This window comes from Acipenser ruthenus, chromosome 19 (assembly GCF_902713425.1).
Source record: "Acipenser ruthenus chromosome 19, fAciRut3.2 maternal haplotype, whole genome shotgun sequence".
NCBI lineage: Eukaryota > Metazoa > Chordata > Actinopteri > Acipenseriformes > Acipenseridae > Acipenser > Acipenser ruthenus.
In genome coordinates, this window is record NC_081207.1 from 761,826 (window position 1) to 787,771 (window position 25,946).

At 43.5% G+C, this 25,946-nt stretch overlaps 1 protein-coding gene across 11 annotated transcripts in view; it reads right to left on the minus strand.

Moving 5' to 3' along the window:
- Positions 1–1,582: 1,582 nt before the first annotated feature.
- LOC117424631 (nucleosome-remodeling factor subunit BPTF-like) overlaps positions 1,583–25,946 on the minus strand; it is a 37,941-nt gene continuing 13,577 nt past the window's right edge. For 3 of the 11 annotated variants that reach the window (XM_058992258.1, XM_058992256.1, XM_058992255.1), the window contains exons 9-32: positions 25,597–25,728; positions 24,236–24,365; positions 23,624–23,759; positions 22,915–23,178; positions 20,196–22,659; positions 19,732–19,856; positions 19,373–19,501; positions 18,849–18,999; positions 18,532–18,655; positions 17,552–17,804; positions 17,027–17,191; positions 16,076–16,230; positions 15,292–15,421; positions 14,649–14,866; positions 12,887–13,127; positions 11,686–12,422; positions 9,266–9,348; positions 8,630–8,855; positions 7,865–8,163; positions 7,371–7,544; positions 6,812–7,004; positions 6,576–6,660; positions 5,658–5,844; positions 1,583–3,321 (exon numbers count right to left, since the gene is read on the minus strand). In XM_058992258.1, the coding sequence (XP_058848241.1) occupies positions 3,285–3,321; positions 5,658–5,844; positions 6,576–6,660; positions 6,812–7,004; positions 7,371–7,544; positions 7,865–8,163; positions 8,630–8,855; positions 9,266–9,348; positions 11,686–12,422; positions 12,887–13,127; positions 14,649–14,866; positions 15,292–15,421; positions 16,076–16,230; positions 17,027–17,191; positions 17,552–17,804; positions 18,532–18,655; positions 18,849–18,999; positions 19,373–19,501; positions 19,732–19,856; positions 20,196–22,659; positions 22,915–23,178; positions 23,624–23,759; positions 24,236–24,365; positions 25,597–25,728 (6,838 nt within the window). In that variant the 3' untranslated portion in view covers positions 1,583–3,284. Of the gene's footprint in view, positions 3,322–3,480; positions 4,526–5,657; positions 5,845–6,575; positions 6,661–6,811; positions 7,005–7,370; positions 7,545–7,864; positions 8,164–8,629; positions 8,856–9,265; positions 9,349–11,685; positions 12,423–12,886; positions 13,128–14,648; positions 14,867–15,291; positions 15,422–16,075; positions 16,231–17,026; positions 17,192–17,551; positions 17,805–18,531; positions 18,656–18,848; positions 19,000–19,372; positions 19,502–19,731; positions 19,857–20,195; positions 22,660–22,914; positions 23,179–23,623; positions 23,760–24,235; positions 24,366–25,596; positions 25,729–25,946 lie in introns of those variants that run through there. The other 8 variants (XM_058992264.1, XM_058992261.1, XM_058992257.1 and 5 more) reach the window with 8 other exon arrangements.

Genomic DNA, 25,946 nt, shown 5'->3' on the forward strand with positions numbered 1-25,946 from the left:
TAGAGCACTCAAATCAACCTTAATAGAGTGCAGATAATAAAATCAGTGAATCACTTTTCAAACTCAAAGTGATTCAAGTGCTGGTATGCAGATAAAATAGATACTAAAAGGGTAATAAATCAAACAAGGGGAAGTTTATTTACAGGGAGTCTTTCAGACAGGGTACACAGATAGAAAATGTTCATAAACTACAACACACACAGCTCAGAAAAGGGCTCTTTTTCACCTGCTATATACATTTGTAACACGTGGGGCTCGTTAACATGCAGGTCTTTCTTTTGTAAAGAACAGTTTTTACATTGCTTCTGTATTTTGTTCTGTCTACATTTTTTGTTGAAAAACAAAGTGACTAGGCACATCTTGTAAACTAAAAAAATTACAATATAAAAAATAATAATAATGAATGGAGAAGTTTTCTTACACTGTCCAGGCGACATCCTTCAGTTTATTATCGGGCTTTGCAATCTTCAAGCACACTCATGTAGCCTAAATTCCTATTCTGCCCGTCCACCACCTTTATTTTCTGTCGACTGCAGCGCATAAAAAGCACATTTTCTCCGAACCTATTTTGTTTTCAATTAGGAACATTTCCTAAAAGATCGTTATGTACACAACCGGTTTCAAAATTCAGATATTTACCAAAAGTCTTGACGTCTCCCAAGCAGCACCAACATTTGTATTCTTAGCAATAGTGTCCCCAGTTTAAAAAAACAAAAAAAAACAAAACTGCACTAAAACGCATGGCTGAAATGATGCCTAAAAAAACAGCAGGGGCAGTAGACAACTTCACTTCTGAAAAATATAACCTCTCATAATTCGATTATAGGTGTACAGTTTTCATTTTTGGTAAAATGTCCATCTTATATATGGACCCTGGTCCTTTCTGTCCTGGGAAATACAATGTCTCATTTTAAACATCACACTGGTTAAAGGCTACAGAAAGCCAAGGGTAGGCATACTGTTATAGGCTTGTCTGTGTCAAAGCGTGTTCTATTGAAATCAACTGGGTGCACTCTTTTGAAAATCTGTTTGTCTGTATAATTGGGGACCAAAACACACAAAAAAATAAAAGAAATAAATAATAAAAAAAACTGCACGTCAAAAGTTTACCTAACATTATCTCACTTTTGCCAAAACTTTATTTTTTAAGGTTATGACAATATTTAGAAAATAAAAAAAAAACATTTAGGACTAGAGATTGCACTCCATTTTGATGTAAAAAACATGACTGATCTGGGATGAAATGTCCTAGCTGTACAGAAGAAAGGATTACTATTATTACTGCCTACTGGGAGGATTTTTTTTTTTTTTAATTATTCATTACTCAAAATGAATAAAATATCATATCAATGAATAAATCCAGAAATACTTTGAAATGTGCAGTATTCCCCTCCCCCACAACTCCTGTAAGAGTTCATATGTTTCCCCTGAACAATATTCAGGATGTTACTTTTTGTTACTTGATGTTACTCGACAATTTCACCTAAATGCAAACTTGATTTAAAAGTTATTTATATATATATATATATATATATATATATATATATATATATATATATATATATATATATAAAGTTATCTTCCTTCTAATTAATATAAAATAAAGTCAAACAGGTGACATGAAAAGGTCTGCCAAATTAATTTATGTTACAGGTAGGAACCAGTTAACTTGGTTTAGATCATCACATTAAAATGAATTCCTGATGGCAACCAATCTTACAGGTTTATAAGTAGAAGCTCTATGAAAATATTCTAGGTTTTTTACAAGCAAATGGAATCTCACGGTTCCGTGTTCTTTTGTACAAAGCAGACAACAGAAGGACTGCAGGAAAAATAATCTGTTTTCTTTGCCTTCGCAGACAGCTCAGAAAATGCAACTTACTACATTTTCAGCTTAAATTACTGCAGAGAGCACAAAATCTGATGCTTTTCATTAAAAAACAAACAAACAAAAAACAACACACATACACACAACTAAAAACTAGTGAAAGGCATCCTCCCCCTTCCAACATGCTCTCGGAAATCCTCAGATGACAGATTACACATTTGCTTTTTAAAACCCTGTTGTCAAGGGAGAGGAAACCGAGCAGCACTGTCCCGAATCGCTGCCCATATTAACCCACTGCGTGGAGTTTAAACATGTGATCTGCAGCCACCCTTTTTGGAAATGCACCTGTATGAAGCGCTTGTTTTGAATCACAACTATTCAAACCGTCAACCAGTGTTCTCGAGAACCAGCGACAGCTCGCATAAGGAGCTGAAATGATAAACTCACATTACGGTTTAACAGGCCCTTTACCCATTCCTTGTACCGTTTCCAAACTGCAGCTTTTTTGTAATATTTTGTTTGGAAAAGACAGAAGGAATACCGAACAGGTCTTTATAGATCAATAACATTTGGCGTCGCCTCTATCAGTGTGGAAGAGAACGTTATTCTCCATTTATTATGTTTCATATACATCACTGCTTGAGCTGCAATACAAAATAATAATAATAATATTAAAAAAAAAATCTGACAAAGTTTTACAAACAGAGACACCTTCAAATACACAATGCTTTTCAGCTTTTTTCATTTTCAGTCCCTCGTCACTGCAGGGTGATTTGTATACTTCTGTTATTTTGTTTTGGTGCCACTGACAAGGGCAACAATCTGATCAACTCCACCGTTGTTCTGTGCTGGATTGTTAGCTGTGAAGCCCTTGTGGATTCCCACATTGCAGTCCCTTTCGAAAAAAGAAAAGGTCTAGAGAGGAGGGGAGCGAAGGGGGAATCTTAACCTTTACATACAGGGAGCATGAAAAACAGCTGAAACTGGGAGTGCAATACGATTAGTTGACAAACAGGGTTGAATATAAAAATGTATTTTTCACTAAACGGTACACACAGTTCTTAGATTATTTTCTTTTTTTGGCATGATAACCACCAGCTTATTTGCTGCAGATCTTTCTTTACGACCACTTTGACTTGGGAAGAAAAAACAAAAACACAAGACCGTGCCTCGCTGACAGAAAGCTATCCCCAGGTTTGCACTCTCCTCCGTCAGAGACAGCGACTGCAGGGGACATTTCTACTCATCTCCCTCCTTCATGCTGCAGCCAAAGCTGGCCGGTGCGATCCAATCCAATCCAGTTCCTGATCTGTGACTGACAGGAAAATACGCTGGTTTACAGGGCGGGTCCTCCGGGGAGACCCGAATGAGAGGAGAAGCCTGGTTCCGAATGGGCAAGAGTTCTCACAGAACCAGAAGCCTGCGCTTTGTGATTTAGGGCATAGAGTTCTGTATTCTAAGAAGCTGTAGACTGTAGTTTGTTGTTATGAGACCTATAGAATATGGAAAAAGGGAACAGTTGAGTACCCTTTATTATTATTTTCCATAACTTACAAAAACAAAACAAAACCAGGATGCCAGGGTGTGTGTGTGTGGGTGGGGGGGGGGGGGGGGTTAACCAATCAGAGAAAAAAGCAGCCATGTTGGATTGATTTTTTTCTTTTCTTTTAATAAAATATTTATTTAAGCGCTTGGCTTTTACAATTGAAATTTTTTTTAAAATAACTTTTCAAAAAGTATTAACACAGGCAATGGAATGGGTTAAGTACTAAAATGCTACAATAGCATTTTTTTTGTACTGTGAATTCTCTAATAATGATGAACAAACAGTACTGCGAGCAAAAAAATGAAAAATAAAATTAAAAAAGGACCAGTTAAAAGCTGGAACTAAGCTGCTTTCTTATAAAACTTTTTTTCAATCACAAAATACTCCTTTACAAAAGGATTCATAACTCTGCATCATCGTCATCAGTGCCTATTTGCTTTTTTAGGGGAAAAAAAAAACAAACCCACAAGTTACTACTAAGTCAAGGTTGTAAAGTAAACCACCCTTCAGAAAAATACTTCATGATTTGCACAAATGCCTCTTGGCATCTTTATTTAATTTGTACTGCATGCTGAATGTACGGCAGGCTTCTTGCATGTACATCGAGATGTAATGTACCTTTACACAAAAGAATCCCATGGTAAAAAACAAACCAGAAGTCAGGCTATTCCGTATGCCATGATTCATTAAACATTACATTTAAAATAGAAATTAATGTACAAAACGTTATCCTGCCTACATTTAGGCAGGATAACCTTTTGTACATTAATTTCTATTTTATGGGGTTAAAAAAAACAAAAAAAACATCTTATTTCAGTCACAGAAAAACAAATTTTCCTCCCTTGATTTTTTTTTTGGGAACCAATATTATTGAAACTTATTATTTTGTTGTCAACATGGCTGCCGTAAAAGTGATTGCCACTTGAGGCATCTTTGGAGTTTGGAGTTTGGGTTTTAAGTCTTTTCTTTATTGTTAAAAGTGATTTAAATAACATTTCATAATGCAAAAATTTACGCTGTAGGGAACAGCAAATTCCATGATACAAAAAAACAAAAAAAAAAAACACAGAACTAAAAGAACTAGAGTGATAGTGTGACCCCAGCATCCAGATCAGATTCCAGCTATTAGGTCAGACTTATGACATCACAATCTGCAAGAAAAAGAAAGAAATGGATGGCATAAATACATGCATGCTGCACAGAATGAACATACAAACGTGTTATGAAACAATGGCCATGAGGACGACACAGGTGCTTTTGTGTTAGAAAATGAACAAGCCTCTGAGCAGGAGGTGGGCTTCGTATCAACACAGAGGACTGAAAGCCCAGTTGTTTCCTTGAGTAAATCTTACTCTGAATGCAGTGCCAGCTCACTGTACTCGTCTCACACATCGACTCGTGAATGAAATGTTACTTAAGCATGTGGGGTGGGGGGGGGGGGGGGGGGGTCTCTTAAATCATACGTTTCCTAGGAGACCCAGTGACTGAAGACGACTCAATAAGCAACTGGCTGCTTCTCCTGGAATTGGGTGTCTATACACAATTCTTAAAGAATGTCATGCTACTATAAAATATGAATTTCATGAACTGTGATAACCAAGCATAAGAACAGAACTGCAATCAGAGAAGAATTACTCAAGGTGTTCAATCATCTTTTTGTCCTTTAAAAAGATGATTTTTTTTTTTTTTTTTTTTTTTTGACTTGGTGAGAATGCAGACGCACAGAATCAAGCCGCTGCACAAAGTAGAAACTCCTTCGCGGGTTTACATTTCAACAGCCGGAATGCTCTTTAAATCTCGGACCTGCAAGTTACAAGGGTTACAGCCTGGCCAGTGTTAAGCAAAGTGCAAAGTACAGCAACGTGGAAGCAGGCAACAAATATGAACTGAAGCCAGAAGCCAGCACAGTGTCTCACTTTCTCAGATGGGATGCAAGGGTAAGGAGAGAGCCAGCAGGTTCTCCTAAGTACTGCAACCTGTAACGTCACATGTGGAACTTCATTCTTTTAAAACATCACGATGCTGTTAGCGGAACATGTGTATTTCTCTATAATGTATCAATATCACTTACAGGTGATTCTTGAAAGAGAATGTGCCGTGCTACATCTGAAAACCAGACATTTATGCATGAATTTACTGTAACACGCCCCCACACCATTCTAGAGAGGATTTTAATTTAAATTTCTACAATAAAAGTGTTACAAAAAAAACCAAAAACATTAACTTAGTAAGGCTAAGCTGGGAGTGTTTCAAGTTCTCCGGTATCAAAGCCTGTTTCCTTACCTGCTTGCTTTGAAAGATTTAAGTTTCTGTACAAAGAATGATTCGAGAACCTCGGCACACTGATAAAACGGCGAGTCGCTGGGGTTGTAGTAACGGCAGTTGTCGAAGATTTTGGTCATGTCTGCCACAAACTCCGTTAGCTTGTTGTAGTAACGTTTCTGTATCTTCTCCTCCATTGTGGCCAGGTCTAAAATGACAAAAGTAAAAAACAGAGAAGAGAAGATACATTATCACCTTTACACATTAAAAATGTTTTGTTTATACTCATTTATTTCATCCTCACACATCCCCACCGGCAATCCAGTATAAAATACAAACAAGACTCCCTTTGTTTTCCAGCCGCTGAGCCATTGCTTGGCAGCTTGCCTGTTTATTGTGCAATCCCTGCAAGAGGGGCAGCCTGATCTGGTTTACTGGCCCTGAACAAATGGACTCCCTCTCCGTCACGGGAAAAAGACAAATGCAAGATCGAGTCCTGCTTAGTGTTCTGTGAAGAGTGATGTCACTGTCCAGCAGCTTCCCAGCGATACCCTCCCTCTCCTCTCTTCCCCCCGAATGACCACCTGTTGCAAATCAACACCTGAGAGTCCATCTACCCATTTTGAACTAATTCAGTGATTTAGCTGATCTGCTCCACTTTGTCAACCAAATGATGACCTGTTGATGCGATTGTAGATTCCTATGTCTAAGGGTGTGCCCTTTCCTTGATAATGATCTAATAACTGATAATTCAAAAGCAGTGTTTCACCAACAAACCTGGTACCAGCCTGCCAATCCAAGCTGCACTGTTTACTACATGCACCAATGTATTTTAGCAGGCCAAAATATTTCAATGAATCTAAAATATACATATACATTGGTCTCGGCTAATTTGGAAGCTGGACAAGCTGACCAACCCAGAGTTTTTCCCATGCTTACCCATTGGTTCCTTTATTAAGCCATAATAATCTGGTGCATCGTTGGGGTCTACAGGTTCTAAAAACGGCCATGCCATTTTGTGAGCCTGTTCATGGAAAACAAAAGCAGTTAGGAAACAGAAAAAGTACAAAAACACAGTAATGTGTGATCTAAATAAATGTATATAGGAGGCGTTTTAAAATGAAACAGGTAAAATGCGCTGTTAAAAGAGCCTGCCCTTGGGCACCTCTTCTCACCTGTAAGGAACGCAGAACTCTTCTTAACCCTTCGTAATCCTTATCTGTGAGCGGGGTCAGTACGGTCATGGCGTCCTCCGTGGACTGGCACTGCGGACAGACGTACTCGTCGATGAGCGTGGCCTCGCTCTGCACGATACCCACGCAGCGCCCGTGGTACCAGTTCTGACAGCGGTCACAGCCAATGTAGAACCTGGGACAGAACCCAAACACATCCAACAATTATTTTTGTACTTTTCAGTCGTTAAGTTGGGCATTTACGTTTGACTTGTATAATAGCAGTATTGTCCTCATCAGTGACTTGTTACACAAAATTTAAGACTGAAGATTTAAACTTAAAACTACTGGTTTGACAACAGGACACAGCCCATGCAAAATTGGGCTAGAATTGAACACAGCGCACTTTTTTTTTTTTTTACGTTTCAGGACGTAAGAAGTTGGGCATTGACTTGGATTTCTATCAGACTGATATAGTTCTTATCAGCGGCTTCCTATGCATAATTCAAGATTGCAGATTTAAATCTAAAAACACAAACACGCCCCCCGTATCAGCACTTACTGAGCCTCATCGTACGGCGTCCGGCAGATACAATACAGCTCCTCGCTGCTGCCCTCCTGTGCCCGTTTGCACTCGTTGCAGATGTAGTCGTCCATCTTCTTTGCCTCCTTCTCTGTGATGCCAACACACTCCCCGTGGTACCAGTTTGTACAAAGATCGCAGCCGATGTAGAACCTGCAAAAACGCACACACACAGTCAAAGCAGAGATATGCAAAGTGCTGATCACACGGATTTCCTCAGGTCTCCGAATGGGATGGCAACTTTTAGATTTCTAATAAAAAAAAATACAAGTAACCAATCCCTAAATTGTTCATTGTAATAATTAATTCAAAGCACTGCTGCCATTCCACAGCTAGACAGGCACGTTATTTAAAAAAAAAAAAAAAAAGGTCACACCTATTAAGCTTGTTTAGAATACATGTAAGATTTCCTAAGCCCCCCACCCTGAACTGCGCCCCCTGGAAAGGCACTTGTCCGAGACGCCCCGACTCACTTGGATTCGTCGTACGGTGTTTTGCACACACAGTACAGACTGGTGTCCTTCTTCGCATCCTTTGAGGTAGTAGAGATCATTTTCTTCTTCTTGGGCTTGGCGGGGGAGGCGATGCCGCTGGGCGGGTCCTTCTCCTCGTCCCGTTTCCGTTTCTGTGCGGAGCTCGGGGAGGACATGGCGGCCGTGAGAACGACCGCCTGGCCCGCGGCCGTCGCTGCTGCTGCTGCTGCTGCTGCCTGAGACACGGCAACATGCGCCTTCTCCTTCTTCAGCTTGCTCAGGTCCTTCTTCAGCTCGTCCTGGACAGATCAACAGAAACAGAGCGCTCGTATTTCCAGTTTAACAAACAGAAAGATCATCTTCAGAATTTTTTCAGAAAGATTCTACACAGGATTTATAACATTTAATAAAGCGCATGGCTGAATATCTCTAAACTGTACTGCAAGCAGTGTTAATGGACTGCACATATTTTACTTTAAATAATTAGACACAGACTCTACTGCAATCCGAACAACAGACTACACAAATTATGCAAGAAATTATTCAGATTTGGAGCTAAAAAAAAAACACACCACACACATTCCTGCAAGTCAGTCAGATCTCTAGGTACACGTGATCTTCATTCCTGTGTGCTCTCGGACCAGCACACAGCACTGTCTATACTGGCATTCCATCCGACATACCAAAGCACTGGCATTCCATTTGCTCACAGAGGTTAAAATGTGGAATCTTCAGACAGAGCATCTGCAGAGCACACACACACACCTGCACTTCCAGCTGCAGCTCCTTGTCGAGCAGAGCCCTCTTCTTCAGGATCTCTGCTTTGAGCTGCTCTTTGTGTTTGAACAGCAGGGCTGACAGCTTGGTGGCGTTCTGCTTGCTGCGCTTCTGTTCCACAGACTCCTCCCGCTTCCTCTTCTTCACCGCCTGTTTCTCGTCCTTGTCGATTTTGTCCAAGATGAACTTCATTACCTGGTTACACACGATCATCCTAGAAAAGGGAGGGGAGGAGAAAAAAATGGTCACAGTGGTTTTTGCAATCATACCTCCTGCAAAAAAAAAAAAAGCAACTATCACATGCAGCATTGCTATAATACAGATTATAAATTAAGGCAGGTGAAGTTCAAGACTAACAAGGGAATGATCAGGCATTACTGTAATAATGATGATTATAATTCTGAAGCACAAGTAGTGCAAGACTAACTTCTTGTGGCACACTTGTGCAACAGATAAGATGCAGCATCACTCAATAACGGCCGTTCGCTGGTTTGGCTTTGGGCGATTGCTTGTTTTTTCTATGGTCTGCTTGGTTAGGTTGCTATGGCTGCAGTGCCAGCTTGGGTCTCATGTTGTCGTTTTACACTTGCAGGACTTTCCTCCACTCAGTCTAATCTTTTGTACCTCTGGTTCTCTTCTCTTTCTGTCGGCGACAGCGTCTTTTTCTGCTTCAGGTGCTCTATGACAGCGTTCTGCTTCATCACCACCTTCAACACATGGGAGACAACAGGTTTAAAGTTCACTGAGCCTGTAATACTGGTGGGTACACACCCTGTATCTACCCCTCACTGTAGCAACTGGGAGGTCACAGGAAAAAAACAATCAATAAATAAATAAATAAATGCACAGAATAAAAAGTGTCACATCAGGTTCAAAGACTTTAAGGAACATATTTATATATGTTTAATGCATTCAAACTGTGTTACTGAAAGGTAAAACGAAAATCAAAAAACCAAAATAGTGATCCAACCTAATGAGATCGCTACAAAACTGCTAGTTTTCTGCAAGTCAGTCATATTGCCCAGTACAATGGAGAGCACCTGCCTCCAGCATTTCAATCACAGGATCGGTGATCGACAGCAACTCCAGCAAATAAGACTGGGTATTACAGCTGGAGGGGGGCTCCTGTACAAATAAGACTGGGTATTACAGCTGGAGGGGGCCTGCTGTACAAATAAGACTGGGTATTACAGCTGGAGGGGGCTGCTGTACAAATAAGACTGGGTATTACAGCTGGAGGGGGCCTGCTGTACAAATAAGACTGGGTATTACAGCTGGAGGGGGGCTCCTGTACAAATAAGACTGGGTATTACAGCTGGAGGGGGCTGCTGTACAAATAAGACTGGGTATTACAGCTGGAGGGGGCCTGCTGTACAAATAAGACTGGGTATTACAGCTGGAGGGGGCCTGCTGTACAAATAAGACTGGGTATTACAGCTGGAGGGGGCTGCTGTACAAATAAGACTGGGTATTACAGCTGGAGGGGGCCTGCTGTACAAATAAGACTGGGTATTACAGCTGGAGGGGGGCTCCTGTACAAATAAGACTGGGTATTACAGCTGGAGGGGGCTGCTGTACAAATAAGACTGGGCATTACAGCTGGAGGGGGCTGCTGTACAAATAAGACTGGGTATTACAGCTGGAGGGGGCTGCTGTACAAATAAGACTGGGTATTACAGCTGGAGGGGGCTGCTGTACAAATAAGACTGGGTATTACAGCTGGAGGGGGCATGCTGTACAAATAAGACTGGGTATTACAGCTGGAGGGGGCATGCTGTACAAATAAGACTGGGTATTACAGCTGGAGGGGGCATGCTGTACAAATAAGACTGGGTATTACAGCTGGAGGGGGCATGCTGTACAAATAAGACTGGGTATTACAGCTGGAGGGGGCTCCTGTACAAATAAGACTGGGTATTACAGCTGGAGGGGGCCTGCTGTACAAATAAGACTGGGTATTACAGCTGGAGGGGGCATGCTGTACAAATAAGACTGGGTATTACAGCTGGAGGGGGGCTGCTGTACAAATAAGACTGGGTATTACAGCTGGAGGGGGCCTGCTGTACAAATAAGACTGGGTATTACAGCTGGAGGGGGCCTGCTGTACAAATAAGACTGGGTATTACAGCTGGAGGGGGCATGCTGTACAAATAAGACTGGGTATTACAGCTGGAGGGGGCTGCTGTACAAATAAGACTGGGTATTACAGCTGGAGGGGGGCTGCTGTACAAATAAGACTGGGTATTACAGCTGGAGGGGGCTGCTGTACAAATAAGACTGGGTATTACAGCTGGAGGGGGCTGCTGTACAAATAAGACTGGGTATTACAGCTGGAGGGGGCCTGCTGTACAAATAAGACTGGGTATTACAGCTGGAGGGGGGCTCCTGTACAAATAAGACTGGGTATTACAGCTGGAGGGGGGCTCCTGTACAAATAAGACTGGGTATTACAGCTGGAGGGGGGCTCCTGTACAAAGTTTCAAAGTGGTGTTGAGGTCCCCAGGAAGGAGCAGTAAAAGAAACACCACCACGTTCCTTACCAATACGTTTTTCATCTAAAATGCACAAAATCATTTTAAAACCATCATGTAGATTTTCTTTGGAAAAAAGTAGACTTGATTTAGTGTGTATACTTTGTATTTGGGTTGCAAATTAATCTAGGATGCTATAAAATGTCGACACTACATGGGGTCGACAATAAATCTATGCAAGACCCTCATAAGACATTCTAATTTAAAACACTTGAATAACGTTTAAAACGTGTAGGCTTTTTACATGCTTCATGGCAATGCCCACAGCACAGCTCTGCGACTCACTTGAATAACATTTAAAACGCATAGGCTTGTTTTACACACTTCATTGCAATGCCCACAGCACAGCTCTGAGACTCACTTGAATAACATTTAAAACGCATAGGCTTGTTTTACACACTTCATTGCAATGCCCACAGCACAGCTCTGAGACTCACTTGAATAACATTTAAAACGCATAGGCTTGTTTTACACACTTCATTGCAATGCCCACAGCACAGCTCTGCGACTCACTTGTTTCTGGATGATGTCGCTCTGGTTGGCTGCCTGCAGGCTCTGCTCCCTCTTGGCCTCCTGCTGCTGCTGCTTCTTCCTCTGCTGCTGCTCCCGGAGCTGCTGGATCCTCTGCAGCTGCTCCTGCACGCTGGCCGTCTGGATGGTCACCACGTTCTGGATCTGATGGGGCTGCACCGGCGCCCCCTGCTGGATCTGGATGGGCAGCTGCAGCTTGATCTGCTGGGGCAGCACGCCCCCTCCTCCTACTTGCTGGGCCTGTATCTGGGCAGCCATGTGGGACTGGATTTGGGAGAGCACCTGCACCTGCTGCTGCAGCTGGTGAGGCACGGTGATGAGCTGGGGCTGGTGGAGCTGCAGCTGGGCCCGGCCGGGAGACTTCACCGTCACCTGGTTCAGAGTCTGCGCGGCCGTCACGGCCTTCACCAGGGACGGAGTCTGGGAGACGAGGGTGGCGTGGGCTTGCAGGGGAGCCTGGGGCTGCAACGGGGTCTGTGCCTGAGTTCGGGTGGGGACCTGGCTTTGGGACTGAGGCTGGGCAGGCGTGCCGGGGGTGGAGAAGGTGGAGGCCTGGACAGGGGCGGCTGCTTGCTGGGCTGGCTGCGCCGGGGTCTGTGCTTGAGACATGGCAGGATGACTTTGGACTTGATACTGGGCCTGAACCTGCGCTTGTGCTTGTGTCTGCGTCTGCGTCTGCAGTTGGGGTTGGTTCTGAGCCACTTTGTGCTCTGTGGGAGCTGTTCCATAAAATCCAAAGAGATAGATGAATAAATATATATTTAATTATTCTAAAGAATTAAACAGCTTCATATGACAAAAGTAGTAAAAATAATAATAATAATAATAATAATTCCATATTTAGAATGACTAATTATTCTGAGCCCAGAGGTTGTATTGTTATAAGATATACAATTAAACATAAAACAAACAGTGCTGTGGTTATCTTTGGAATTGCATCGTATGCAAGGCAAGTACGGTACTTTTGACAAATGCTTAACCCTTTGCTGCCCGGTGTCTAATACGTTTGACATTGAGAAATTTAATTTGACAGAGAATTGGAACATATACAGTTTGTATCAGGCTTAATACCCCCTGCGCTTCAATGTCTACCCATCTGCAGGGCATCCTATCTGTAGACCCGCATCCTGAAAGCTCAGATGTGGGTTACCAGCTTGTCTCTCAAGCTCTCGAGGCAGTTTACCTGGCACAGAAGGCGTGGTGGAGGTAGCCGTGACCGCGGTAACGGCAGCGTTTCCAGTGGAGATGGGTGGTGGTGGCATTGGGGTGAAGAGAAAGCGCTGGACCTGGCCGTTGGGCATCGCAGCCTGCATGAGCTGCTGCCCAGGTCCCGGGATCACAGTCACCCCCTGAGGGATCACCTGCAGCTGCCCAGTCGTCTGACCCTGGCCCTGGATCACCACCGTCAGCCCTTGACTTCCACTCTGAAATAAAGGCAGTTTTAAAGGAGGTTTAATTTCCACGTCACAACAGTCCGCATTAATTACAGCGACACCTGTATGTATATTCACAGTGCACTACCAGCCAGTACACCCCAGTAAAGCCATGCACAAAATATGGCAAACATATATTACTGTCTTTCTATAGAGTTCAGTATAAGGCAAAAATGCCAAAGAGGGCAACAGAGGATTTCAGAAGACACAGCAGAGAGAGAATTTCTTATATACTTCAAATCATAAGACCACTGTTGAATTACAATACTGTTATATAGCTTTTGTACAAAATTATATATTATATATATACACACACACACGCATATATACATATATACACACACACCGCTCTGCAAAAGTCTTAGACATGTTGCATTTTTCTACTCTGATGCATTATGAGCATCAACAATTTACTCAAAGCCTCCACTAGTGTTTTCTACTATTATAACAACCTTGACTTGCATAAAGAAGGAAAAACATTGTGTGAAATAGCTCCCATCACTCGATTTTCAAGCTGTGTATCCGAAGCATAATCAACAAGTGCAGAGAAACATCTTCTGTAATTGACAAACCCAGGACTGGAACACCCAAAAAGCTGTCTAACAAGGATGAGCAATACTTAAAAATAATATCCTTAAGGAATAGAAAGACGACAAGCATTGAATTGACAACAGAACTGGCAGAAGGCACAGGTGTCGTTGTCCATCCATCAACAGTCCAAATTGTTCCATAGTCCAATGTCTGTGCTCTTGCACATAGTTTTGCCTTTTAGTCTTGTTCCCCTTTTTTAACAGAGGTATTCTTACTGCAACACATCCTTTAAGTCCTGATTTCAAGAGTGACCTTCGTACTGTTGATGGATGGACAACGACACCTGTGCCTTCTGCCAGTTCTGTTGTCAATTCAACGCTTGTCCTCTTTCTATTCCTTAAGGATATTATTTTTAAGTATTGCTCATCGTTGTTGGATAGCTTTTTGGGTCTTCCAGGCCTGGGTTTGTCGATTACAGAAGATGTTTCTCTGCACTTGTTGATTATGCTTCGGATACCACACCTTGGAAATCGAGTGATGGGAGCTATTTCACTCAATGTTTTTCCTTCTTTATGCAAGTCAAGGTTGTTATAATAGTAGAAAACACTAGTGGAGGCTTTGAGTAAATTGTTGATGCTCATAATGCATCAGAGTACAAAAATGCAACATGTCCAATACCCTTGCACAGCAGTGTGTGTGTGTATATATATTTATATATTTTTTTAAACAGGTATTTTTAATTTTCACATTGGTGGATAACAATAATTTAAAATCATGAAAATCATAAATCAAGAAAATACAGAATACATTGATGATGATGATGATGATAATAATAATGACAACAATAATAATAATAATAATAATAATAATAATAATAATAATAATAATAATAATAATAATAATAATATTGTTTAAGCTGACAGGGAAGTTAATAGATTTCGTACCCCCCCCCACGCGGAGTGAACTCACATCCCCACTCACCTGTCCCTGTGTCAGCTGGGTGAGCTGTGCCAGAGTTAGCTTTACCTGGCCCTGTTGTGGCCGTGGCCCCGGCCCCTGGGGAGTGGCAGGCTGGGTCTGGGGGCTGGCTGCGGGGTGCTGGGCGGAGGTCGTCACCATCCTGTGCGCTGGGCTCGTGTGGATGGCAGTGGACACCGGCTGCCCGCGGATGATCTGCGTTACAACCTGCTGCGTCTGACCTGAGGGGGGTGGGGGGTCGAACAGATTGGATCATTAGGGGTGCCCAGAGATACACGTTCACAATTCCTGTCATAAAGGACAGCAAACAGCATCTGGCTTTGCAGACCCCGATTAACAATAATCTTGGACCACCTAACGTGGTGTATGTAACAACACACCATGGACATGAATTTAGATTTTTCTAAAAATCTCACACAAACCAAGTATTAGTAAAATATGCAAAAGTTTAACTGTCTGTGGTGTTCAATAGGTGAGGAGTAAACTGCACTGGACCAAAAGCTTAGTACATCTAAGCCTTCTGTCTACCAGGAAAGGAGTTGCTGGCTCTCTGTTTGCAGCATGCATGAGACATGTCAGCGGGCGTGTTGAAATGGAGGTGGTCATGCAGTCACGCGCTGGGAGATATAAACCGAGTTGCACCTACTGGCTGGGAGAATACCTTGTTGTACCATCAGCGGGGTTCGGATGATGGTCTTGCCGAGGGAGGTGGTCTGCTGGAGGGGGGTCCGAATAACAGTCATCCCGGGACGGATCTGTGCTCCTCCCGTTATCACCTGCGTTTAAAATAAATAAATAAAATAACAAAAGAGCACATCTAAAAAGTGACATCAGGCTAACACTGGGCTGACAACACAGAAACAAGCAAGACAAGAAAACAAAACAAAACAAAACAAAAAAAAGTAGTTTAAAGCTAGCAGATAAAGTAGTTTAAAGCTCAAGTAGTTTAAAGCCAGCAGATAAAGCAGTAAATATTATATCACCCCCCCCCCCCCCCCCAACCAAAACACAACAAATGCAGGGTTGGATATAAGCCATTGCACGGCAGTTTGATCCATTCCTGGTTTTACTATGAGTTTAACAAGACACACCTGAGCTTGTCACCTAAACACTGGGGTAATCAAGCTTGTATTAAAATGTGGAATGGGTGACACTGCTATGCAATAGGAGTCATATTTCCATCCCTGTAATGCCCCAGCATCAGTACTTTGTGTACACTGAAGATCCCACCGCCTGCACTGTATATTCAATAGGAGCAACGGTGGGAGTCCTGATGTCCAAGCCATTACAATAAAATAGAGTGGAATAGCTTCCCCAATCTTCACAAAGAACGGATTTTAATTTAAAACTGGGGCAAATTTACCACCTGGCATGAACCCGAAAAGCTGCAATGCCTCTGGAAGCTTACACAAGGACAGCAAGTGAACTACCTGCTGTGTGCCGGCCGTGCCTGCAACAGTGCCAGGGGTATTGGGCCGGATGGTTACAGTGGCTGTCCGGGGTTGGAATGACGTGAAGGTTTGCTGGCTGGCCGCAGTGCTGGATGGAATGATACCCAGGACTTTCTGCTGGACCTGAACTACACCTAGAAACAAACAAACAAAAAACACAGAACCCAGGTGAACACACTGCTTTCAGAGGCATGTTACCATCATACTCTTCAATGCAACTACTGTTACAGCATCTTAGCCAGAACTGCATGGATGCTAAGTGGCATTTCAGCTCAGGACGCGGAGCTGCAACAAGGGTAAACTGTTCAGAAGCAGGTAATGCCAGCTGTGGCTGCGGTCAACGCTTCAGTCAAAACTTTCCCATTACTGCGTCGCATCGTTATAAGTGATGCTCATGAGGAAAGGATTAACGAATAATTCCTGGTAGGTACTGCATAGCTGGCACGACTTCAGAGAGCAGCGCTACTTTGAAAAATTTAAAATTAGAAAACGCGTACAGCGGGCTACCTGTGTTGGCAGCCAGTCCCTCCCGGCACAAACTTGTTTTCATTTTCATTTCCTTAATTATTTCCAAAACAAACAAAAGTTAAAAAAAAAAAAAAACACGTGTTGGAAAAACACACCGTTCATGTCCGCTTGTTTGGAATACTGCTCCTTTACTTACAAAACTACATAACTTTATATACACACACACACACACACACACACACATTTTTAAATTCTAGCTAGGATTTTTTATTTTTTTGACCCAATGTGAAGTTAACCTTTTTTTTTTTTTGCGCACAGTGTTTTAGGTGTTTTGTTCAAGAATGAGGATCTCTACAGATTAAAAGGGTGTTTTATTGCGATTGTTAATTAGTAGGTGTGGTGCCACAACAGCAGTACAGTCGGGAAGCACCCCATCATGCACAGGTTTCCGTGGAACCGTACCTCCTTGTGTTGTTGGCACATTGACGGTGACGATTTTGCTGTTGGCCGGGAGGGGCAGTTTGGCAGTAATCACTTTGCCCGACATCGACATCGAACTGCCCGTGATCTGGAACGTCTGCCCTGCCGTGGCTACACTTGTTGCTACCGTAGCAACCGTACTGGTGGCTGGTAAAACACACATCGCAGTCAATACAACTCTGCTCTTTGACAACCTGGGCACAGACAGCTGTTCCTTCATGCCATTCACAACCTCATTACAAGCAAGAGTCAAGTGGGAACTTCAGACTGAAAAGCAATAATTTAATACAGGGCTGGCCAACGAATAAACCCTATATGATTTACTAAGCTCCACAACATGACTCTCTTAAAAACTCCCACTGAAGTTATTTTAATGTGAACGCAAGGACAGTCAAAACTGCATTAAGATGAAGCTGTGCGACAGTCAAACTATACTTGAGTCACTCCGCATACTTACAGTTTGCTTTAAACCAAAACTATACATGTCCAGTCGTCGCTCACCCTTACCTGTACTGGTCTGGCCCTGCTTGACCCAGGAAGCGAAGGTCTGATGGAAGTTCTTGTTCTGCTGGAATGTCACAGCAGTAGGCGAGCCCATCTTGGTGGCCAGTACCACTTTGGTTCCGGGGGTGACCTGGCTTGTCAAGGAGCCTACCACTACTTTCTGGGGGGTGGACAGAGCATTGGTGGTGCTGCCAGTGGTGGTCACAGGTGAGGCCGTGCTTGCGGCTGGGGACTGCTTCTGCTGCTCCAGACGCTTCTGTCAGGAAGGGGAAGAAGAGAGTTATAATCAACTCAAAATGATCTGTTACTCATGCAAACAAACGAGGAACCAGCAGCAAGGCCTTTTTTATTAAATTACATTTTAATTTTTAACACAAGGTAAAAAACTTAATACAAAAGCCTGCCTTAAACTCCACCTGTATTACTAAGACCATGTTGGCTTCCATAAACACAATCATAAAGCGAGCCAAGTATGCACATGCATTTATCAGTGGCTAACTTCTTCCTCCGAATATAGTTTTTGCCTTTAATTTAGTCCCCATTACTTACACCGTGCTTGAACGTTAAGCATTGCACTGTGCTTTGCAGGTCGTCCCAGTTAAAATGTCCCAATTCAGCCACAACTACATACTGCTGTAGGTAAAAAAATCTAAAATCCATGTGGCACATCATGGGAGTTTTTTGTTACACATAGACAAGAGTGATGGCGAGGCACAGGTGGTTAAACATCAAGGTGAATTTAAAGTGACCAACAGGGATTTATTCTGGGTTACAGCAATAAGACTCCCCAAAATGCTAGGTCTCAACAGTTGTGTAGATATACAATAGCTGTTTAAACATGTCTAGTTCTGTGCAAGTCAGGGCATTTTAAATGGGACCCCCTACATACATACAAAGACCCTGTATTACTCCCGTTTGGACAGTTTGATTATTAGACAGGTTTCACCCTAGTGCAAGGCTGGGAGCAGCTTTTATCATCCCACCTGCTGGGCAGCCAATCTCTGCTGCTTCAGCTGAGCCTCCATTTGGGCCTTGAACTCCTCGTCTTTCTTCTGCTCACTAACCTTTGCCTGCTGCTCTGCAGCCTGGGCCTTCTCCTTCTCAACCCTGCAACGACAGAGACACACGCGCACGCTTAGAGGGGTCACAGCAGTGTCGAAATCAAGCATATAACAAACAGTGCATGCAAAATCAGTGAGGGTTAAAGAAAAAGGGATATCCAGGACTATAAAAATTTAACAGTGCTAGATTTACAAACACCAAGAGACTTAATAAATTCAATGACGAGCGTTGCTCTTGCCTTTCTGAAAACGCCCTGATCTCCCACAGGTCCAGCTCCTCCTCTGCCACCCACGTCTCCAGCACGACTGGGCCCGTCTGCTTGGGGGCTTCCGGCTTCTTTGGCCTCAGAGCGCTAGACCGAAGACCTTTCCTTTGTGGAGTGGGTGTTTCTGTAGAGGAGGGGAAAAAACAGCCAGATTAAAGCAGCGCAATCCGATTGTACTTGAAAGAACTGTTTTAAGCAAATCAATCAACAAAGATTGCAGAAACACTAAAATAAAACTAGTAAAATGATTTGAGGAATGTTTGACAAAGTCTTTAAATCAGGATCTTAGGATTGATTAACACTAAAGCTAGTAGCTTTCTCAAAAGAAATGTCTACACTCAGAAATGTCTACTTATACAGTAATGCTGTCAACTGGGAGTTACTGTAGAAAAAACCCAGAATCGAGGTTTAATGGACTTCAATTACTTTCATCATGTAGACCAACTGGCGTTAAAATGTCTAATTTGAAACGTTGCATGGCACGACAGACTCGATACCTTTTGGAGTTTCGGGCGCACCAATCGGACAGATTATCTTCCTGATGCAGTACTCTGAGCGGATTCCATAGGGTCCAACGTCTCTGCGCTTCATTATCTCAGTCGTCGTGATCTCCGTTTCTGAAGTTTCTGCAGAGGTTGGGGTGAACAGGGAAACAATTAATTAAACAATGAATATGATCTTGCAGAATTAGTAATAAAAAATAAAGACGACATTGAAAAATAATCCCTTATATATAATATTTGACTGATGTGTGGAACCAACAATGCTCCAACGTCAATTACTGCATGGCTTGGAATAAAACGTAAAGTACAAACTAGGACAGAAACGTCCGTAACCTTCCGCTGTCTGCCGTTACCTGTGCGTGTGGTGCCGGCAGTAGATGAAGGCTTCACTCCCATGTCATCCCACCTCAGGCTAGCCCACAGCAATCGCAACATCAGGCTTACTCCCGCTAGGGATTTCACTGTCTGGAGACGATACCTAAATAAAGAAAAATCAGAAAGCATGATTTTAATATATTTTATATAGTAATTTTAAAATTGTAAGGTGAAAGGCCAATATGTTCCATTCACTAATATATAGGCCTATTTAAATCAAGCACATAATGCTGAAGATTGAAGTCAAAATTGAAAACACTCTAGCAGAATCAAAACCCGAAAAAAACACCTTCAATATAAAACTGGTGGCTTTAGAAATGCCAAAAGAAATTGAATAGATAATGACAAACTTTTTGACTAATGTCTTCCTAAATTAGTATTTTTAAATTAAAAGCACAAAACTGAGTGTTTAATAGCAATGCAATAAAAATGGGCGGCTCACCTCCACGTGATCCCAAACGTTGGTCTTGGTGAAGGGTAGGGCCAGATATCCAGCGCGGGCTTCGCATTGTAATTGAACACTGGCACCTCTCGGATCCCCCCTCTCCTGGACAGCTTTCTCAGGTCGTCGTTGGGCAGAACAAATATGCTCTTCTTGCTGCTTTTGGTGATGAACTTGCGGTAGGAAGGCAGGGCCGTCCCAGATCGCGTCTTTTTCGTCCGCGAGAATTTCATCAGCCTGACCCTGTCTTTCGTGGAGTACTCCTTGCTGACGGTCATGGTGGTGACGGAAGTGCCCAAGGGACCGGTGGCGGAGTCCGTCAGCGTGGTCGTGACAGTGGTCTTGCTCTCCTCCATCACCGAGACCACGCTGCGGTCCTGCGCGGGAGAGGTCACTTTGGTAACTGTGGTCTTCGTCATGGTGGTCAGGGTGGACACGGCAGAGTCCTCCATGGAAGACACCATCATGGGCTTGCTGCTCTGCGTACTGGACACCTCGGCGATCTGAACGGTCTTCGACTCTGTGGAAACGGTGGTGGTGGTGGTGGTCACTTTGGTGATGATGGTTTTGACGCCATCCTCCCCGTTGGTTTCGACCTTGTTTGGTTCCGGATGGTGAACGCTCTCGTCGGCGAAGTCGCTGCTGAGGCTGGATTCCTCTGCCGAAGGAACCGGGGAGGGGATTATTATTTTCTTGGGCGCTGGCTTTTCCGTTTCCATGGGCTCCTCTTCGTTTATGCTCTGGTCTTTGACTTTGGGTTGGGTTGCACTGTCAGGACTTGCATCCGCTGGTGTAGGCGTAGTAGTAGACACAGCAGAGTTGACATCTTCCTCGATATTGTTTCCCAGTTTGGCCATTTTGACCGGGGGTAAATAGTCCTGATCGACAACTGCAACCTTCCTTTCACCATCAACTACCGACGGGCTGGATGGCAAAGACTGAGCCTCTATGTTGTTAGGCTTCTCTTTAGCTCCCTCCACGCCCATATCACCATTCATCAGAGGTTTCACAGGACCCTTCAGCGACAAACTTTTTATTTCACTGTCCGAACTTGCCTTAGATAGGTTGTTAACTTTCCCTTCAATGTTATTTGGAAGGTTCGAGGGCTCTTTTACAGGGGGTTTGGAGTCTGCGGTTGAATTACTTTCAGCCCCATCCTTTCCATTGACCTGGGCTGGAGTGTGAGGACAGTGCTCTTTAGCTTCTTCCTCCCCAGCTCGGCTGATCTCTGCTTTGCTGTCTTCCGTGTCCATTTGGTCCAGGCACACTTTGTTGTTCTCCTCCAGGGAACGCTTATTAACCGTGGGCTCGGAAATGTTCTCAGGCTCGGAAATGTTCTCAGCCTCGTCTTTTTTCTCTGTCTCCTGGACTTGGGGACAATCGTTTTTTTCCTCCCCGACTTTGCTTGGTCGCTCGTCTAATGGATTCTGGTCGATGCTTTGCTCCATCAAATCCAGTTTTTCTACCAGAGTTTCCATCCGATGCGTTTCACTTTTCCGACCGCTGCCATTCAATTCCGATGCGCTCGGCTCAGACTTGCTTTCCACGGGAGATTCGGCTTTAGAAGTGGGGACCTGATTTTCACTCGCAGCGTCATTGCCAACAGATGGCGAGACACTTGTTGGAACTGTTGCTTTGTGCTCTTTTGCATCAGGGCGTTCTACCGCTTCACTAAGGATTTCAGTCTTTGCACCTGCTGGGGTCAAGTCAGAATCGACACGCTTGTCTTCACTGCTGGATTCTAATTTGGGGTCTAGTTTTTTAGTCTCCTCAGAGCTTTGAGCCTCAGTCAATTGATCTTTAAGCACAGGCTCAGACAACATGTCAGTGGTCACGTCTGGTGTCTTTTTGGGTTCCTGATTTTCTTCCGTGGACTCCAATTCAGGGCTCTCATCAGTGGTGCTTTCCCCATTCTCTTTCTGAACGGAGGTGGGATCTTCAGAGCCCTGCTGGCTTTTTTTAAACATCTTATTGCCTTCCTGGACGTCCTTCGTGACCTCTTGTTCCCCCGGCGAGGAGTCAGTGGTAGCCAGACTGCTCTCTGTACTTGAAGGCTGGTCTTTCTCCGTCGGAGCGCTGTCAGCTTTCACTGCAGCTGGGGGCTCAGTCTTTGCTTTGTCGATCAAGCTTTCTTTGTACTCAGCTTTGACTCTGACTGTGGACTGGGGGACAATGGCACCCGCTAGGTGCTTCCCAGTCGGTTTCACCAGAGACGTCTGCTTGAGCCGCTCCAGCCTCTGCTTCTCCTCCAAAGTGAACTGCTTGACCCTCCTTTCGAGCAGGCTGTCCAGTTTGGAGGCTTTCACTTTCTTTCTGTACGCAGTCCTTAACTGAAAGCCCTCGCTGACATTGACCACGTCGTCCTCGAAAGGTTTTGACAGCGATTCCGTTTTCACTGCGTCGTCTTCCATCGGCTCCTCCTTCATGGTCTTCTCGCCGTCAGAACCTGAGCTTTCATTTTTCCCTGGAAAAAAGCAAGACATAAAATTGTTATTTTAGATGGCGTGTCGGATAAAATGTAAAGACTTTTAAATTTCAAGACATGAACAAGAAAAACTAAATACAATTCTACAAAAACACAACAAAACATGGATATCTTCACTTACCAGCTTGCTGTTTAACAGCATGCCAATGACTAAACGAGGGAAACTTTTTAAAGTTAGTTACTCAGCTCAGGTATATTTTTACAACCAGGACGAGCAGTCAAGCCTACGGATACCTTTTTCTTCCTCCGGACTTGGCTCTGCAGGGCTGGTCTCCACTTCCATCTTCTCAGCAGCCTCCTCCTTTACAGGTTTGTCCTCAGAAGACTCGCTGGGAGCAGTTTGGTCCTTGTCCTTTTCCGGTAAGCTCTGAATCTTTGAATCTCTGGAGGACCTGGGGTCTTTCTCACGAGCTTCGGTCTCTGTTTTCACTTTGGATGAGCTTTTCCTTTTATCAAGATCCAGCTTTTGGGACTCGGCACCTTCTTTATTGCTTTTTGCTTATGAAAATAACGATAACAAACAAACAAAAAAAACATGTTACTAATGAAACCATAGAAAGTGGCATCAACTGAATTTAATATTTTATAAAAACACTTTGAAAAAATATATATATGTCACCTAAGAGAACACACTAAAGCGTGATTATATAAACAGAAATACAATATGCAGCTTTATAGTATTTGGGGGTATAATGTTTTTTGTATACATCAAAATGTTTAAGACTTCTTTTTACTTGATATTGATTATACATGTAACTTCAGTGTCTAGGTATTCTGTACATTATGAACATAGTTCTGAGCTTGACACCTGGGCAGATCACACTCTTTAGTGACCAAACGCAATGGCAGCGGTAAACTGGGTACTTATCCAAACTGCACAGCAGCTTTACGTGCTGTTGCTCGTCCAATGATCTAGATCCCCACTCCCTGGGTCCCCACCTACCCTCCAGAGCTTTCCTGTAATTGACATTGGTGTTTCCTGGCAGCCTGGGAACGAAGCGCTGGACGTGGGTTTTACTAACCCAGCTCCACCCGCCGTACCCAGTCACGCGATACTCCTCCCCCTTCTGCTTCCACACCTGCGATATTAAAAGGAAATGAAACAGCTCTGTGACATGCAAATTTGAACAGTGCATTTCGTTCTCGCTTGGGGTGATTCTTAGTTCAGTGTGCTGTAAAATAAATGAAAAGCCAGGGGTTTATTAGTACAGGCTGCATTTTCTATCTACACTGTATTATTCAGAATATATAAAAAAAAAGGTTCCTAACTTACAGTACTTATGAAGGGAACCATTAGGGCCCAAATTCACAAAGCATTTACCAGTGTGCTAAGGGAACATCATTTATTTTTTTTCTAAAAAGAAACCATTCATGTTAAATAAAAAAGCTCCTAATAAAACAGCTCAGGTGGTTCATTTAAGACATCCTGCACCTTAGCTCTGTCTTGCTAGAGGTAAACATTTTGTTAATGCAACCCCTAGCCTTTCAGGGGGCTTTACTCATGTGACAAGCAATAATTAAAAAGCTCTGGGAGCAGCAGCACAATGGCACTTACCTGGTGCTTAATGGGGATGGTGTATTTAACCCACGTGGCCTGCTGCATGGTTTCTTCATCCTCTTGCTTCTTCTCCCTCTTTTTCACTTTTTCTTTCTCCTCCCGCTCTATGGCTGTCATGCGGTGCAACCTTAAATTGAATAAATAAAAATACATGATCCAAAAATCGGGGCTCTATCAGAAGTACCAACACAGGGCTCCCGAGTGGCGCATCCAGTAAAGGCGCTCCGCGTGGAGTGCAGGATGCATCCTATAGCCTGGAGATCGCAGGTTTGAATCCAGGCTATGTCATTGCCGACCGTGACCGGGAGTTCCCAATGGGCGGCGCACAATTGGCTGAGCGCCACCAAGGGAGGGTTTAGGTCGGCAGGGCAATCCACAGTTCACTGTGCACCAGCAACGCCTGTGGCTGATAGGGCGCCTGCGGGTCTGCATTGGAGCCCTTCAGATCTGTGCTGTCCTCCGGCACTACAGGTCTGATGGCTTCGCTGTGGATCCACAGTGCAAAAAAAGACTGCTTGGTAGGGACACGTTTCAGAGGACACGTGTGTCAGCCACCGTTTCCCAAGTCGCACGGGGGTTGCAGCGGTGGGATTAATAATAACACAATTGGCGATTCCAAATTGGGGAGAAAAATGGGGTAAATCATTGGCAACGACAAAAAAAAAAAAAAAAAAAAGTACCAACTCCCTGTGTTGTTTTTGGCGAAGTCTAAACACTTACTGAGCAGCCCCCCCCCACCCTGTACTCAAGAGTACAGCGTGAACCGATTCAAAATACTACCCTGATCAGTGCCAGGTAATTTCAGTACAGAACACAAGCATGCTTTGTGACTCGAGAGGGAAGATGTGGTCGGGTTTAAAAACAGCAGAACAGGTAGCGGTTCTAAATAAACATTTCCTCACGCAAAGGATTTTATTTGACCAGCAGCTGCACCTTTTTCTGGTATGTTGATTTTGTCAACGTGTTGCTGGACAGCAGTCGTTTGATCCCGCTATCCCTCCCATTAAAACAGCTGGACTAGCTTATCTAAGCCAACAATAGGTATTCCAAGATTAGTGCTAATCAGAGTTTGTGAAACCAGCAGTTAGTGTGCTTATGAGGCAATTAAATCTCACATCAGATTAAAAGAAATGTAGGCTCACACATCTGAATACATTTATTTAAAAAGGAAAAAAAAAAGTGCGATTTACTGATATGAGCAGAGTGGGAAAGCGTATTATAATCCACTGGCTCACTGCTGAAATCCGGTTCAGGTCACAAGTGAAATGAGTCTAGCTATTGACCTGCTGTACCCTCTCCGAGCACAGTACTTGGCACATGGTGGCACAGTACGTGGGCCCTCCCTACATTATACTTGCCTCGTGTGCCCAAGTGCATCCTTCCACACAGGCAGCATGACGACAGGTTTAATGGCACACTCTAGGATGGCTAAGGCGAGCGCAAACTCCCTGGCTTTACTGCACATCTGAACAGCCTTAATCCAGTTAGACCTGTTGAAGGGGAAAAAAAATAAAATAGATAAATGTTTTAAAGGAGATAATGTTTCAAGACAGTAAACGGATACATAACGTTTTAACACAAGTCCTAACGGGGAGGAAAAAAAAAAAAAAAAAAAAATAATAATAATAATAATTAAAAAGACAGATACAATATAGATGTGCAAAATTACCGTTCACACCCTCTGTACGAAAAGGGCCCCGAGATTAGA